We start from the raw sequence: 16,339 nt of genomic DNA, 5'->3' as shown, positions 1-16,339 counted from the left end.
ATTGTTGTTGTGGTACTTTCACTGGGATCTGAGTACTTCTTCCACCACTGTGCAGTTTAAATTACACGAAGCCATATTTACTTGAAGTTAATAAAAACACATTCAAATTTGCATAGATCTTTATTTTTAGTAGAATCTATAATTGACATCAATTAAATAAAAAGGAGAAAAACAAGAGCAAAAAAATCTTTAAATTACAAGAAAATTACACTGCACCATTCATATAGTACAAAAATAGGCCTTATTTTAGAGTTATGTCCCATGTAAGATAGTCATTCTTGTACATTATTCATAGGTCACAAATCTGTAAGGTACTGTGTGCAGCCACAGGCCAGGAACCTCAGGAAGAGGCGGGAGGAGGTCAACAGAGTCGTCTGAGGCTGCTCCACTAACACCCCCCACCACCACCCCGCCCTCCCTCACAAAGTGTTTCATTTATACTTAAACAAGCATGTGCACACACACACACACACACACACGGACACACACGGACGCACGCAGATCTGATTCAGCCCTTAAGTTAATGGAGATGGGATACATTCTACCTCCTCCCTCCACAGCTGCTGAACATACAGGGTGTCGCCGCAGATCTTCAAAAAGGCCGAGAGGACAGAATGACATCAACAAAACACTTTGAACACAAGTGAAGGGGGGGGGGGGGGGGGGGGTCGATGGACTGTGACGACCTGAAAGCAACACGTCGTGACAATAAACAGACAGCATTAAAATGATTGTCTTTGGTTATGCCAAAGATATTGCTCCTATTAACTCCATCTGACTTCATATTGATCACTTCAGACTACATCCTAAGGCAGGACTGAAGCAACATCGAGCTCCGCGTTAAATAAATCAGCTGTATCAAGAAAAAGCCTCCCATCATTCCCTCAAGCGAGTCTTTTCTTTATAATCAGAAGAGACAATTTGCAACCAGCAGATTTGTTTGTAACATTCCTGTTACTTTCTACATGAAAAGGCTTTACACTTAAGTGCCGGTGAAGTGGTAGTCTTATAATCACGAGCTGCTTTCTGACACAATTAGAGAACCTTTTTTTTAGTGTGTAGTTTTCCATCCCGGTCTTGCAATGAAAGAGTGAGCTGGCTGCTAATGGTTTTCAGCAGCTCCCTGTGCTTTGGAAGCACTAGCTACTTAATGCTGCCCGCATTCATGATTTTCATAAAAGTTGAACACTTGAATGCACAAAGCTCTGAGTTCATCAGTTTAAAGATTTCTGAGTTTTCAAGCTGTAGTGAACACAACATCGAGCTAAGATGAATAAATCATTTTGTGTGTGCACTCACGGTGCCACAGAAACTTGTCTGAACACCCCACAATGTTGCACACAAGTCTTTTGTAAGGGAAGATGCACAATGGATAATGTTGACAAGACTGAGCATCAATTAGTCAATACTAACTGCAGCAAATTGGTCAGAGTCCCACATTATAAGTGTTCTAAAAAAGCAAAAACTCTGAGAAGCCAGAGTTTAAGGAAATAGTTTATGGGAGCAATTTTGGTGCCGCATGAGCCTATTATCTGTTGTTTACACACTTCACACCAAGCTGGGAAGTCAATAAGATTTTGTGGCTCAAGTCTGAGGATGTAGTTATTACATTTTTAAATTAGCGCACTCCTTAAACTGGGGCTAATCAAAACCTAAATGGCAGTAGGCACTAATGTACATCACACAAAGCGATGCAGCACACACTCATTATTCTGCAGCCACATTAGCTTTGTTCCTTTTCAGGGCACTTTCTCTAAATCCACGTTCTCGGGTTGGTTTCCAATCCCCTTTAGTGCTTCCTGGCTGAAACTGCAGCGATAAGCCAAATGTGCTACACCTGCACTGGCCATCTGAGATGAATTAAGCCTCCTGGCTCAGTGCTGCATTTGAGAGCACACATACCAATCTTTCTCCATGTTTTTGAACAGGATGTTGGCAGGCATTACTCTTTGTTCTCTGCTGTTTTTATATATATTTTTTCCCTTTCTCTCTGAACACGCTTTCACAATTTAAATCACATTCAGCTCTGCATATTTATGAGTAATACCTTCTGAGAAGGCTTTCCAACACAAGTGGTTAAATTAAAATCAGTTTGTTTTGTGTGCTTGTGCACCTTCTCGCCCTCAAAACAAGGATTGTTTGATTGTCAGTGATATAAACTATAAAAGAACAAAAAGGTGGTCACCCCCGCCCTGGGTAGAAGTGGAGGTGAGGACAGCAAACGCCCCTAACAATTTTAAGTTGATTTAGCACTTAAACGCTGGCCAACAAGATCTATGGACTATCCTTCCACCCATTCTATTTTCAATAACAGGTTTTAAAGCCCAGCTGTGACCGACCATGAATGCTGATCCTAAAGGCAATACATTTTAGGAGAGAGAGGAGGTTCAGGAGACTAGAATTTACACAGCAGCTTTACAGTTTCTGAATTGCAATTGTTTGTTTCTCTTCTAAAACATAAATTTCACTTACATGCCTATCCCCCTAAATCTTTCCCGAGAAGCGCTGTCATATTTGACCTACATATAATTTGACCTCTATAATCATTTAACAGCTCCTCTAACGGCGTATGAACCCTTGCTGAATGATATGAGAGGTAGATAAAAAAGGATGAGCAGCTGCAGTTTTGTATGCATGTCATCACCATGACAACCTCTCTCAGCAAGCTCCACTGTTTTTACTGGAAATGAAAAAAAAAATCATCATAGTAGAAAAAGAGATCAATGGATTCAAAATGGCTACTCTGGATTAAATCATGAGATGCACATTTTAGATGATAACCAGCCCGGGAGAAAAATCACTTTAAAACAATCTTCCCTTAAGGTATGATTAAAATCTCTCAGAATAAATAGTTGCTGCAGTATCATTCAGCATATAATTAATTGGCAAATACGCTGACGAGATCATCTGAAATTCAGATTAGATGAAGACTGGAGGGAAAGTGCAGAGACACTGATGAGATGCGGAGGCTCAACGCAGGACTTCTAAAACAGTATTAAAGATCTGAAGAAGAGAGCAGGAGGAGGAAAGGAAACTTCACTTCAGAGGGCAGATAAACATTTCTCCGCCTCATGTGCAGTAAACTCTCACTCACACACACACACACACAAATTACATGATATGAGCCGTGAGTTTGTAGTGCCAATGTCCTCAGACAAAAGGGAAAGCATCGTTGTGTTGTTACTGTGTCTGCTCCATCAAGAAATCAATCACAGGTAACTCAACACCTTTGAGAAGCTCTTGTGCTCAACGGTCTCATATTGTTCTGGGTCCCATCAGCACTTCGGCTGCTTCTCTCTTAGCCCCGGGATGTGAGCACATCAGACACAGAAATTAAATATTGCTGGAAGGGATTGTGCCTCAGGGTTGATCGAGTAGCCTGTGTGTGCGTTTTTTTTGGTTTTCTCTTTAAATGTATCTCATTTTTTGACACTCCAGGTGATGGCCGGGAGAATTTATAGTTTCCAAACCAGAATAAGTGAGAGTCCATGTTGAATCCCAAAAGGCTGGAGGAAGGTTTGCTAGCTGTGTGACTCAGTTTGTTCTGCCAGAGCTGAGAGATCTTTCCAGAGTGTGTGTACAATAGGAGAACCAAAGCCCCCCCCGTCACACCTAGATCCATGTGTGAGAGATGGATTTTGTTTAAAGTAAATACAAACCATTGTCTCATCATAAAAAGAAAGATGACACAGATGACATATTTAGAAAGCTCTCAGACAGTCTGCTTTGTTTCTCTGACACATGATTATAACCCATTCAAGTCTGAGCATTTTCCTTGACAACTATTATGCTTTTGATTTGTGCATTTTTAAAATTGCGAATCACTACACATACGTGGTGCTTTTCTGAACAGATTGGGACGCTGATGCCACTAAACGGCACTTCAGCGAGAATCAATGTTTCCAAATCCGATTTCATGCCTCATAATACAATTTTTTGTTATCACTTTTTAAAGTATTAAATGTGACAGGACCAGCTTTAGCTTCTCTATAAAAAGGGCACTATGCTGTTCATCAGATTCACATACACACACATACACATCTCTATTCCTCACATTCAACAATCTCGTCTGGCTACTGCACTGAGACTGATGGAAAGAGAGAAAAAAAAGGAAGAAAGCAAATAATCATTTGTTTACTGTAACAAAAAGGAGCTGGAGGGGAAAATGGACTCTGCACAGACAGACACTGTTAGTGATTGAGGGCAAGAGGAGGGAAAGAGACAGTTTAATAGAAATGCGCCCAAGTGTGAACAGAGCAAAGCTCGGGCCATCCCGAGCTCTGAGAGACAACGGCTTCCCATCAGGTCTCCCACAGCAGAGAAGAAGAGGAGATCCTGAAGGAGGACTCAGATGAAAACCAGATAAGACAGAGACAGAAAAAAAGGGATGAGAGATAAAACCAGAGAAGACTGTGACAGGACAGTTACCACAGCCCTGAATTATCAGACAAATGGGGGTGAGAAGAGTTTAAAAGCAGGAGAGAAGGAGGGATGTGGGGGAGGCATTAAAGAGCACTTTGTGTTTTGATAAAGGCAGTCCTCTCATTTTGGACGTCAAACTCTTCGTTTTCAGAGTCTGTATTTACCCCGTCATCCCCCCACATTGTCGGGATGCCGCGGTACGACACCACCCTATTTCCCCCGAGACTGAAGCTGCCCCCCAGGCCGCCGCCAGCCTCCAGAGAGGGCAGCTTGATGAGTGCGCCCGAGCGCAGCTGCAGCATCAAGAAGATGCCAGCGAAGGTGGCGATGATGGCCATGCAGCTGAGCACAGCGATGGTGATGGGCAGCCGGGAGCTGAGCTGGAGCTGCGGGTTTCCCTGGCCCACCATGAAGCTACCAGGGGACTCGCGCATGTACTGGTTGAGGTGCTGGCAGGTGCCAGAGAGAGGGTCCAGGGAACTGTGAGGGAGGCAGGACAGGCAGGCCCAAGGGCTGAGGCTGCTGCAGGTCAGGCAGGGCGGTGGGCAGGGCAGGCAGGCTGGGACGGAAGCTGGCGGTATAAAGTTCCCCACTGTGTAGTTGAGGGGCTGGGAGCCCACTGAGAAGCCTGCTGGACATTCTTTCACACAGCCCTGCTGAAAGAGGTAGTAGCCGGCATTGCACTCTGTAACACAGAGAAACAAAACTGAAATAAACAGCCACACACACCTTTTACCTCTTTATATGAGTCAGACAACCTGAAAACAGGGAACCAGGATTCCTGCCCAGACAGTCGAGGCTCAGAGAGCACAGTTAACATGGTAAAGCACGCTGTGTCTGGCGTTTCTGTGTTTATTCAGCCGTGGGTTGTTTGGTATCTTGGAAGTGTGAGACAAAGTTTTAAGGCAATTTTGCTTTGAAGTCGCCATTTTCACTTTTGTTAGTGCTACTTTTCCTAACTAAAAAAAAAAATACTGATGACGAAAAGGTTTGCAATTTATATGCTGAGTGCAGCATGTCTAAGTCAACAGACCCATTTCCATATGCAGCAGGTCCAGATGCAGACCATTGCCTATAATGGCAAATTAACAGACTGTGGGTGCTGGGGGTAACAGAGCTGAAAACAAGAGCGTGAGCCAACAGAAGGAGGAAAATCTAATTTACTGCAGGGTCTTGTCAACTTGTTCAAAAACAGAGAAAACCATAGTTGCGAGCCCCAAGTCTGTGTACTAACCCATACATGATAATCACAACGTATGATAATGAAATATATGATAATTAAATTCAGTTTATAGTCTTGTGATTGTGCATATGATCTTGTCTATCAGTATGTAAGTACCTCTGACAGCCTGTAGGGGTCAGACTGCCGCTGTTTCAGACAGGAGGTGGACTTCACACTGTGTTGGTGCTTAGTCAGGAGTATCTTGAGACCTTGCCTATAGCAGTATTTGGATTAGGTAGGGGGCAGCAGTATGGACACAATTAAATTTAAATAAGGTTATTATTAAAAAAGGGACCTGGAGTAAAAATGTATTTGGTCTCATCAGAAATTAGATCTTCATTTAAAACGGATACTGATGCTGAAGCTACATAAGGGCATGACGTTAGCAGGAAGAGTTTGAATACGATAATTGTGTGACTTTCAAAATAAGTCTGCCGGCAGTTGCCATAGAGACATGCAACGCAAACGGATGCAGCTGAGCACTCATGGGATAATATTTCATCCCGGCTACTTCACATGTCACATCTCAACAAGACTCAGTAATTACACTACCCCCTTCCCAGCTGTTGTGACAGTAACTTCCTGTGAGGAACAAACTGGAGACAAGAGATACCAGTCTTACCGATGCATATCTGCCTCAGGTCCAAGGTCTTACAGTTGCCGTTGCCAGGCTGAGATTTCTCGGAGGAGCTGGAAGATGCTGAGCCAGTGCCGTACAGCACCAGGATGAACTGGGTGAGAGTGCCTGAGAGGAGAGATGGAGACGGAGATTAAAAAAAAAATGTAGGCCTGTCAAAAACAGTAAGGCTCCGGCACTCCCTGGGGAGGATTTTGTAAATGTATCCTCTTCTCATTGTAGACTCTTGGATTTTCTGCATAAAGTGACAGAAAATGACTCCTTGAACTGAGCTGCAATTTTAAAGACAGCATTTCAGTCTGTGCCTAATAAGAGTGTTATATAGTGCACGTCTCTGAAGAATCATTTAAGTGTTGGGCCTTGTGAGAGGTTCCACTTAAGTAAATGAATCCTTACTGAGGAGGGAGGTGTGGGACATTTATCTAGATCTGTTTTCAGGGGTTTTCTTGGCTTCTGAGTACCGTGTTGTGGTTGGACCTGTTATGTCCAGATGCAGAGGGGGTTGTTGGTAGTTGATCCAAGGGCAAACAACAGGAGTGAAGTATCCACTCTGCTGCTTTATCACACTCCCCGCTATAAGAAAACTGATTGCTGCAGAGCTACACAGAGGCAGCTTCACAGCTCCTATAAAAGAGAACTAAGGCACTTTGGATACAGGAGCCACTTGATCTCTAATCTCCTGGCACTGAAGCCTTAACCCTCGAGCTGAACTCTAGACTCAACAGATTAATACATGTGTCGATTAACATTCACATGAGGTCATTTGATGCCGCCCTGGTGGCCTACTGGTTAAGACGCATACCATGTGACGGCGAAGCCCCCAGTTTAAATACAGCCGAGGACTTTTGTTGCATGTAATACCCCTCTCTCTCCTCCTGTCTGTATCTCTACTGTCACTATGACATAAAGGCAAAACATGCCCCCAAAAAGTAATCATCTAAAAAAATACATATATATGTACTTTATCATTTTAAATTAGTGCTGAAACAATTAGCTGATTAATAGATTAGTCAATTTAATACATTTGCTTCCAATAATTATCCAGAGAAAGCATTCTGTTTAATGTCTTGTTTATGATGTACTTATGTCGTTAGGCCTGGTGGTTAATGTGTTATGTTTGTTTATATGTGGATTTATAGGTTTGATTTTGCCTGGTATTGTGTAATATTGTTATTGCTGTTTGTTTTCTGTATTTGTCTTTTTTGAGGGTACGTTTATGTTTGGGTGTTTTTGTTCTTGTTTGCTTTTGTCTCTTACTTAACTTAAGAATGATTAGTCAATCAACTGAAAATGAATTGGTCATCTATCAAGCAAAAGCGCCTCTCAAATGTGAGGATTTGCTACTTTTCTTTGTTCAATGTCATTTTAAACAAAATATCTTCAGGTTTTGGACTGTTAGTCAGACAAAATAAGTAAAATGATATATCTCTTGGTATCCTCGGACTTGCATCTTTTACTATTTTCTGACATTTTACTTACAAAACAAGTCAGTTAGATCAGATCAGTTAGTAGAAACATGCAGCCAAATCCACCAAAAAGTTTATTTCTTGAATCTCTCTTATGAAAATCAAAGAAGTTTTACCGTAGTCACTGGCACCAGCCACGTTCTCAATCTCCAGCGTCCACTCCCCAGCGGGGCTCTCATCCCAGGAGTGGGTGGTCATGAAAGCCCAGTCATTAAAACCCTCTGATGAGTAGTCATGAGGCCTGCAGGAGAACGACAAGCAGGAGCGTCAACAGTTTGCGTTTCCCAACTTGTGCTGTATGTCTGTGTGTGTTTGTGTGTTTGTACCTGGGGTGGAGCAGAGTGGAGCGTGTGCCGGCAGGACTAATGAGGTGGATAGCCAGGTTTCCCCTCCGGTTGTAGGACAAGGTGAGCCGGGCCTGGACGTGCTCTAATGAGGTCACGTGCATGTCGGTCCCGAAACAGGCGTCCACACTCTTGTTAATCGATAAATGGCTGCCGATGTTCCTGAGAGAGAAGCATGAGAAACGACATATAAAGAAGTCACATTGAGTGGTGTGCTTTAGTTGGAGGTTTTGTGCTGCTGAAATCATTACTGGCTTGTTCTGAACTTTGGATAAGCTAAACTCCAGATAACTGTGTGAGTGTGACATTTTGCTCCTGGCCAGTGTGCGAGCCGGCGAAGAGTTTGTGGCCTTGAACAGGATTAATGTCTCGCAACCTGTAGTGCCAGTGTCCTCTGTGGAAGTAAAGCACCCACCTCTTTTTACCACCCCACCCCCCTCCCAAATCCGCTTAGGAGATTACACGCATCCACAACAATTCTGAGGAGGAGGAAGGCGCATGGTTTTAGTGACACTGAGGTGCCCAAATTATAGACAAGATGTGGTGTGATCACTAAACTGTCACGCTGTTTAAGACACAGTCCAGGTTCACTGTGATAAATGTTTCATGATGCATTAAATAGGACTACATAAACGCCTTTAACCTTTGTAGCAGCCTCACATGGGAATAGTCTAAAATTATAATTTACAGCACTTTTCTAGATGCCAACGAGTCACACATTATTATTATAATGATGCAAATTGGCAGCAAAGCAGAACTTTTGCCTTTGCATGTTTGGGCTGTTGCAATATGTATTCTGTGGTGTTTCTAGATAGAGTCAGAAAACACGGGAGAAGGAAATGGAAATTTATACAAATGGCTGCTGAAGTTGATTTATTCATTGCCAGTTGAACGCTGAAGCACGGGCGCCTGTGATTTAAGGTGTGGGAGAAGCAAAAATTAGTGGCACTGTTGGAGGCATGGCATCTGTTTTTACAAGCACACACAGAAAGACAGAAAGACAGAGGGAGAGATGTGCTACAAACCTATAAAACAGCAATCTGCTACTCAGTCACTGCAGAAAACCCACAAGTAATGAGGGCAACTGATTAAGGAGAGATGACAACTTATGATGAACCCTTTTCATTAGAAACCTTTCAGCAGCAGCTACAGGTGAAAATCACGTCACTGATGATGGTAAACAGTATTGCTAAAAATGAAAAGATGCCAGTACAATAACACAAGACTTCACCAAAACACAACGCAAGCCAAAAGACTAACAGAGCACTAACAGTATTATTTTATTTTTTAGTTGCCTTCTGCTTGAATTTGTTTTTTCCCTGGCATTCAGCAGCTCCCTGCAGATCTGGTCCAATGCATTATGAAAAATCTACCAATCACATACTTATTACAAATCATTTATTAAATTATTTTTTAAATTAAATCTGTTTAAAGCAATAATCCTGGGGAGAACACAAGTGTGTGTTTTAATCTAATGTGTGTATATGCTTTTCATAACCACCAAAAATATTCTGGGAGCCAGCCAAACCATTAGAAGTGCAATCCATTTGGTGGTGAGTACGCTTGAGAAAGGACAGGGTGTTTCGAAATGATAAATCCCTTTATGTGACAGAGCTTTCAACTCATGCCATACTCCAGTTTGCAGTCCTGGTGGTAATTTGTGTTGAGTTTGTCTTTCAGAACAACGTGAGCGCACACACATCTCTGTGTCTGTCACATTCAATGTTGAAACGACAGACAAGAAATATCTCAGATACCTATTTGAAACGAAGCCTGCATGCTCACTTCTTTGGTTAGACGCATGTTTACAGGAGCTTTTTGGTGAAGACTCACCGATACAATTCAAATCGATCATCTGCAAACTCCTGTCACCCTGAACAAATCTTTCTATACACAGAATAACTCAAAACTCCAAAGTTATTTATTCATCATCTAACTGCTACACAACCTGCATGTACTATGTGTAGTACTGCAGTTTTCCCTAGAAATGAGCACACTGTCATGATTCTGATGTAATCACTGGATGTAACTGACAGTGAGAAAGACACTGAACACCTACCTGCTCCCTTATTTCAAGTCACTCCTGATAAGTGAGTCAGCTAAACACCTAAAATGTAACTTGAATAACCTGCATTGACTGCTGCTCCCAGACGCTCGAACCATCTGCTCCGAGCATCTCATAGCTGCAGTAAAAGAGAGAGAAACCTCAAACCCAGCGAGCGAAGTGACAGGGAGCGCATAATGAAGAGGAGACGTCAGACTGTGTTTGGACTGAGACGCCAGGAGGAGAAGGAATATAATGGCTGGGGAGAAGCACTAAGCCTTAACAGTGAAAGGAGCACATGAATTGATTACTATTACTATTAGAAATTACTCTCTCTCTTTTAAAATGCTCCCACTCGAGTAGAGTGCACACACACGCGCACACACAACGACATGTAGCATTTCAACAGGCGCCCAGAGCTGAGCTGAAGATGAAGTGTCACTGCAGAAAAGCATGACACCTCAGTCATACACGAGCATCTCCTCCACCTACCTTCTGTAATGGACCAGTTTACTGTCAATTTATGCGAGTTATCGCTCACTGCGTCTCAAACATCCAGTCTTACCTCATCATGCTGCTTAATTACAGGCAAACAATCTATACATAACAATGTATTTATTGTGTATCTGTTTCTGCTATTTCTTGTAATGCTATATTGCCTGCGGTTAATTTATCAGTATCAAATTATCTCTCTGATCACATCTTCTTTGCTGATCCCTGGTTAGTTACCTCTGTGTCCTATGCACTGCTGCTATCTACTATTTTTTATGTCAATTTTCTGGTTAAAGGGGTACTTTTACTACTGCACTTCCACAAAGCTGAGGAACTCACATGAAGCAGATTAAGACTGTCCATGGACTAAAAGTCATATCCTGACTTTCAGTCCATGGTAAAGGTCAAGCTCTAAAAACGCTGAAACTTACATTTCCCTTAATGCAACGCAATAGCCTGACATCTTCAGGTTTATTTTTCTGGAAAAAAGTTTTTAATTTTTTACATGCTGAATACTACTCCTCATCTAAATCATCATGTATGTAAAATCAGTGGAGTGCCCCTGTAAATAAAGTTATAAATCATATACTGTATGTTAGTGCTGACATCTTTGCTGCTGAAATACAGACTGCTGTTTGAATGTGCAAAACATTTAATATTCAACATTGACGACGTGTTCAAATAAAAAATTCTGCGTGCACATCAGCGCAACAGACTGTGACTTGCATTCCAGCAGGGGGCGCTCCTAAAATACACCATCCACCTGACCCAGTGAATGTCCTGTTGCTCCATCAGTAAACTAGGCTACTGTTCTCTTTGCTAGCTGCGCTGAACAGATAATCATGACACCAAACCATCTGAGAAGTAAAGTGAGTAAAGATTTTGGATTCGACATAGAGTTGAAACATTGCGGGTAAAGGTAAGGCTGTAAAAATGCAACGGCTTTACAATAACGTTAGCTTGTCATTCAAGTGAGGCAGCAAAGGCAACGTTAATTCTACAATGTAGTTCAGGATTAGGCCACGTGGGTTGCATTCAAATGAATCCGAACTAATTACTTGTTAGTTCTAATTAGATTAATTCTAAATTTAAGAAAAAGTGACAGCTGTAATATGTGTAGACACTTGTAATCAGAGTCTTTAGATAAATCCAGTGAGCTGTGAGTGTGTGTGTGTGTGTGTGTGTGTGTGTGTGTGTAGTCTACTAACCTTGGCTCACAGACCATGGAGATCACACATTTCCGCTGTGGCCTCACACTGGTCCACGTCTCTGCCAGCTCTACAATTGCACTGGCATCAAGTAGACCATATCCATATGAATGGCTAACTGCAGAGAGCGAGAGAGAGAAGCGGAAATAGACACATTAATGTTGGCCTGCTGAGAGCAGCATCCTCACTCTCCCAGCTCCAACTTTAGAGACGAGCTGCACAGTGTGTATCCCATTATAAGCTGTCACACAACCTCTCTGTCCAATTCCGGGGGCCTTGCATCTCTAATGACAATTTGGTTTATTAGATGCATAACATACTAATGAGCCTCAAAGGCATCTGCAAACTGCAGAGGGCAGAAGAGAACTTGGAAGGAGTTGCTGTACCTTTGCGCCCGACCCCATTGGTTCTCCAGTCGTTGGTGAGCAGGTGGGCAGGGTGAGAAGTTCGTACAACCAGATGTTGCATGTCCCTCCAGGTCAGGTTTTTACTGGAACATGTGTATGTGCAAGCACACACAGAAACACACACACAGCCACGTAAAGAGAGAGAGCAACACACACTCACACGGTAAGAGTCTGGCTTGAAAATCAAGTTGAGGCACTCAAACAGATCAAACGGACACCTCTGACAATACGTCCTCAAGTCTTAGCCTGCAGGTGGACAGCTGGTTAAATACAGAATACAATGAAATACCAGCCACATACTTTCCTGAATTACATTAAATCTTCAGTCAACATCCCTTTGGCAAAATGCATTGCAAAGAGAAAGTAATTATTCTGCCTGCAGCCACAGAAAAAGGGTTACAGGAGATCACAGTTAGGTTTAACTTTAAATGTATTATTCTTATCATGGATTTAGTCAAATAAAGCACATTATTTAGTAACTTTGCTATCCCTTCCTCATCAAATCCATTCCTAATTGCAATCCTTTTCCATCACCTCATTCTGTTTTGCCACAAGACTAATTACTCATTTCCAGGACTGTTCTGGCATTCGCGTTTGTCCCTCCATTAGTGCTGCGTGACTGGATAAGAATGATTAGTGCCTACATCAAATTGTGCCGTTTTTGTAAATACACTGCAGAAATCTGTCAGGCAGAGGGGTTAAAAAGTAATTCATAAAATGGAATAATCGAGCAGAATTGATGCATAAACACGCAGCGCCCGTGTTAAAGCAGTTAAAGCCTGATTTAGTACAACAGTGTTACATTTATAATCAGGCTTCTAAAAGTCTGCGTAAAAAAAGGTAAAAAAAAAGATTTTACCTGTTACCACTAAATGACCAATTTGCGGTTAGGAAACTTCTCACCACATGCTAGACACTGATAACAGTGGGGCATCAATTCAAACTACTTTAGCTTTCTGAATATTTCAGTGTGCATGCAGGCTCTGAAAATTACCAATCTTTCTCTAGAATAATTACCACACAGTCTAATCATGAGTTTGTTCTGTACAAATTATATTTGACACTTTTCTTTTCCATAGGATTAAATGATTTAATCACCAAAAGTAAGGGAAATATGCAGATAGAGAAGGTCAGAATGAGGCTGTACAGCTGAAAGAGAATTGCAAAGCTTGGTGAGAACGGTGATAAGCACTTACTTGGCCTCAAGGGCAAGAGCGATGATCCCAGCAGCCAGCGGGGCGGAGGCAGAGGTGCCTGTGTGGGAGTCTGTGCATTTTGATTTGAGGTCTGTAGTCACCTGAGGAAGATGAACACCGTGGGCTTAAATAGACAGCTCGAACAAAAACTGACAAAGTGGAAAATATTCTTGAAACATTTCCCTAAAGTTATTCATCCATTTCAGTTTTATAGCTTTGGTCGTTCCTCACACTGAATTACAAATCTGAAACTTTTACTAGAACTGCTCTTGTGCCTTTCTCATAAAAAAATACATTCACAGGTTATTTAAACTCTTTTCACCTGATAACTTGGAATTTTCCTCCTTTAAGTGAGCAAAAACCTTTCTTCTGCATCACTTCTTCTCTTACTATATCTCACATGTATTTGCCAGAGGCAGAAATCGCCTAATGGTTAAAGAAGCGGGAACTTAAGAGTCAAAAGCCCTCAGCATGACTCCCTGGACCAGCTGGAAAATCAAAGCGTGGAAATCATATAACTTATGCTCACCCTCTCTCAACAACTACCAGCGAGGTGTGTTTGAGCGAGACTCTTTTTGAGATCGAACTGCTCCAGTAGAGATCTCCTCAGCGACCCACAGCAGAGGACTGTGGTTGTACTGGGCAGCTCCCAGGAGGGAATCTCTGCAGCTGCATGAATACATAGCAAGGCGGTGCAGAACCAGCATGTATGTACTCAGCAAAACTCATCTCGCGAAGGATAAAGGTTACAAAACACTGCCTCGCAAAAAAGTCCCCAGTCACCCACAGTATAATCCTAAAGGGGAGGTCAATCTATGAATAAGGCTGATACAAAAGCAGTTGGAATAAAAAAAGCGCTGACCAATGCAGAAAGTGATCTTTTAATGGACTAAACAGAATAATAAATGCACTGGCAGAAATGATTTTAATGGTCCGATTATGCATTCAGGAGCTTCGCATATCCCCCTTACTTTAAACTGAAAGGGAAGGATGATATAAATGTAATAAAAAAAAAACAGAAATTAAGATATTCGCTCCTGCATAACCCCAGAGGTCCCACCCTCTCTCCTCTACTCCATCTCTTCATTCCCGGGCTCATGATTGACAGCACAATTAAATGAGTGCAGCACTAAAGCATTAAGGGACCAGCCACATGTCACAGAGATGTCATAAGTTGTCCATCCAGCTGGTCTGGCTGCTAGACTGTATGCTAGAGAAAGAAAGACCGTGTGTGTGTGTGTGTGTGTGTGTGTGTGTGTGTGTGTGTGTGTGTGTGAGAGAGATTTTGTGTTTGTGAGAAGAATATTAAGCAGTAACAGATTGCCAGATGGAGTTTCAGCCGTTCACTATTCATAATAATTTTAATGGCCCAAGACGGGATGAATGAGGAAGAAGAAGAAAGTGAAGAAAAGGAGGAAAGAATGAAGAAAGTCATGTTGCAGTTCAGACAGCAGTTACAGAATAAAGCGGCATATCCAAATGCAGCAAATGCTCCATGTGCTTTATGTGCTGTATGCATGGAGCTGAAACAATTACTCAACGAATCACTAAGTTCATTAAGATAAACAAAAAAAATTGTCTGCAGCTATTTCAATAAACAATTCATCTTTTAAGATAGGCTTCTCAAATGTGAATATTTTCTGGTTTTCTTCTGTGAAAGTAAGCTGCATCTTTGGGTTTTGGACTGTTGATTGGACAAAACAAGACATTTAAGGCGTCACATTGGGCCCTGCGATGAGCTTTTCTCAATATTTTCTGACTGATTATAGACCCAAAGAATTACTTTTTCAAGAAAATAATTGGTACATGAATTGTAATCAAGATAATCGTTACTTGCAGCCATATAAAATGTAAATGCTTCTAATACATATAGTACAATCAAGTGGCATTCCGAGATAAAATATCATTTTTTTTATTATCTATGCCAACCAGTTTTTATTTTTAAATCATAAATCATAGCTGATTAAATGTGGAAGTTCCTGGGTACATTTTTTACTCGTATAATACTGATTGATTATTTTTGTGATTATCATCTCAGAATCATCCAATTTGAGGCTGGAAGCAACTAATGTTTCGTTTTTCTCTGATAAATGACTTTGAAGATTTAAAGATTGAAATTAAAGAGTTTTTGACTGCTTGTAGCACCATGAAGCAGATGTTTTTATGAGTCTGTGTACATGCACAGACTACCATACAGCATACTAAAATTAACTTTATGAGAGCATTGAATGTTGTTGTAATGTTATAACATTACCGTTCCCATTAGCCTGGTGGCTAACATGAGCCATTTGTCATAGTAGCACATCATAGTAAGCTAGATCGATATTGAAATATCATATCATTAAATTAGGTCTCTACAGGATTACTGTGCTGCAAAATGGCATGCAATTAATGAAAAGATGCTGGGTGGCAGAAGAAATGCTGTATTACTGTTATAATTCTGTGACATTGTAAGGAGAGGACGACAAAGTTAGAAAGACACTGGATACAACCACAACTCACTATCTGTTTCTCGTTGAGGTTCCCCGAGCTGTAGGTGGTGGCGAGGGTGGAGGAGCAAGCCTCGCTGTACCAGGGGACATTGCCGTTCTGGGTGGAGCTGCTGATGGACAGGGTGTAGATGCTGTTGGTATAGCCGTCGCAGTTACAGCTGTCCTTCTCCCTCCCTCCGTTCCCAGAAGCCCACACAAAGATGGAGCCCAAACCATTGCGGCCCTGGAGGACATAAAGTACATTCAGACAAACGGGGAAAAAAAGAAACAAACAACCACAGATCCTCTCATTCATTCATGCCTTGGGACCACCGCTAACCAGAACAGAACAAAATCTCATTCAAACTTTAATAGGAATCCCAACTCTAGAAGGGCAAATTAATTCAAGGGCTCATTTCAAAAAGGGCCC

The 16,339-nt window shown here is 41.8% G+C and overlaps 1 protein-coding gene across 1 annotated transcript in view; it reads right to left on the bottom strand.

Moving 5' to 3' along the window:
- Positions 1 to 4,375: 4,375 nt before the first annotated feature.
- Positions 4,376 to 16,339, bottom strand: part of furina (furin (paired basic amino acid cleaving enzyme) a) — a 73,751-nt gene continuing 61,787 nt past the window's right edge. Inside the window, exons 9-16 of the mRNA XM_070903862.1 lie at positions 15,941 to 16,153; positions 13,439 to 13,539; positions 12,222 to 12,325; positions 11,836 to 11,953; positions 8,074 to 8,253; positions 7,864 to 7,988; positions 6,267 to 6,389; positions 4,376 to 5,107 (exon numbers count right to left, since the gene is read on the bottom strand). Coding sequence (XP_070759963.1) covers positions 4,506 to 5,107; positions 6,267 to 6,389; positions 7,864 to 7,988; positions 8,074 to 8,253; positions 11,836 to 11,953; positions 12,222 to 12,325; positions 13,439 to 13,539; positions 15,941 to 16,153 — 1,566 coding nt within the window. The 3' untranslated portion in view covers positions 4,376 to 4,505. The remainder of the gene's footprint in view (positions 5,108 to 6,266; positions 6,390 to 7,863; positions 7,989 to 8,073; positions 8,254 to 11,835; positions 11,954 to 12,221; positions 12,326 to 13,438; positions 13,540 to 15,940; positions 16,154 to 16,339) is intronic.

This window comes from Enoplosus armatus, chromosome 1 (assembly GCF_043641665.1).
Source record: "Enoplosus armatus isolate fEnoArm2 chromosome 1, fEnoArm2.hap1, whole genome shotgun sequence".
NCBI lineage: Eukaryota > Metazoa > Chordata > Actinopteri > Centrarchiformes > Enoplosidae > Enoplosus > Enoplosus armatus.
The sequence above is the reverse complement of the archived record's forward strand: the minus strand, read 5'-3'. Positions and strand labels throughout refer to the sequence as shown.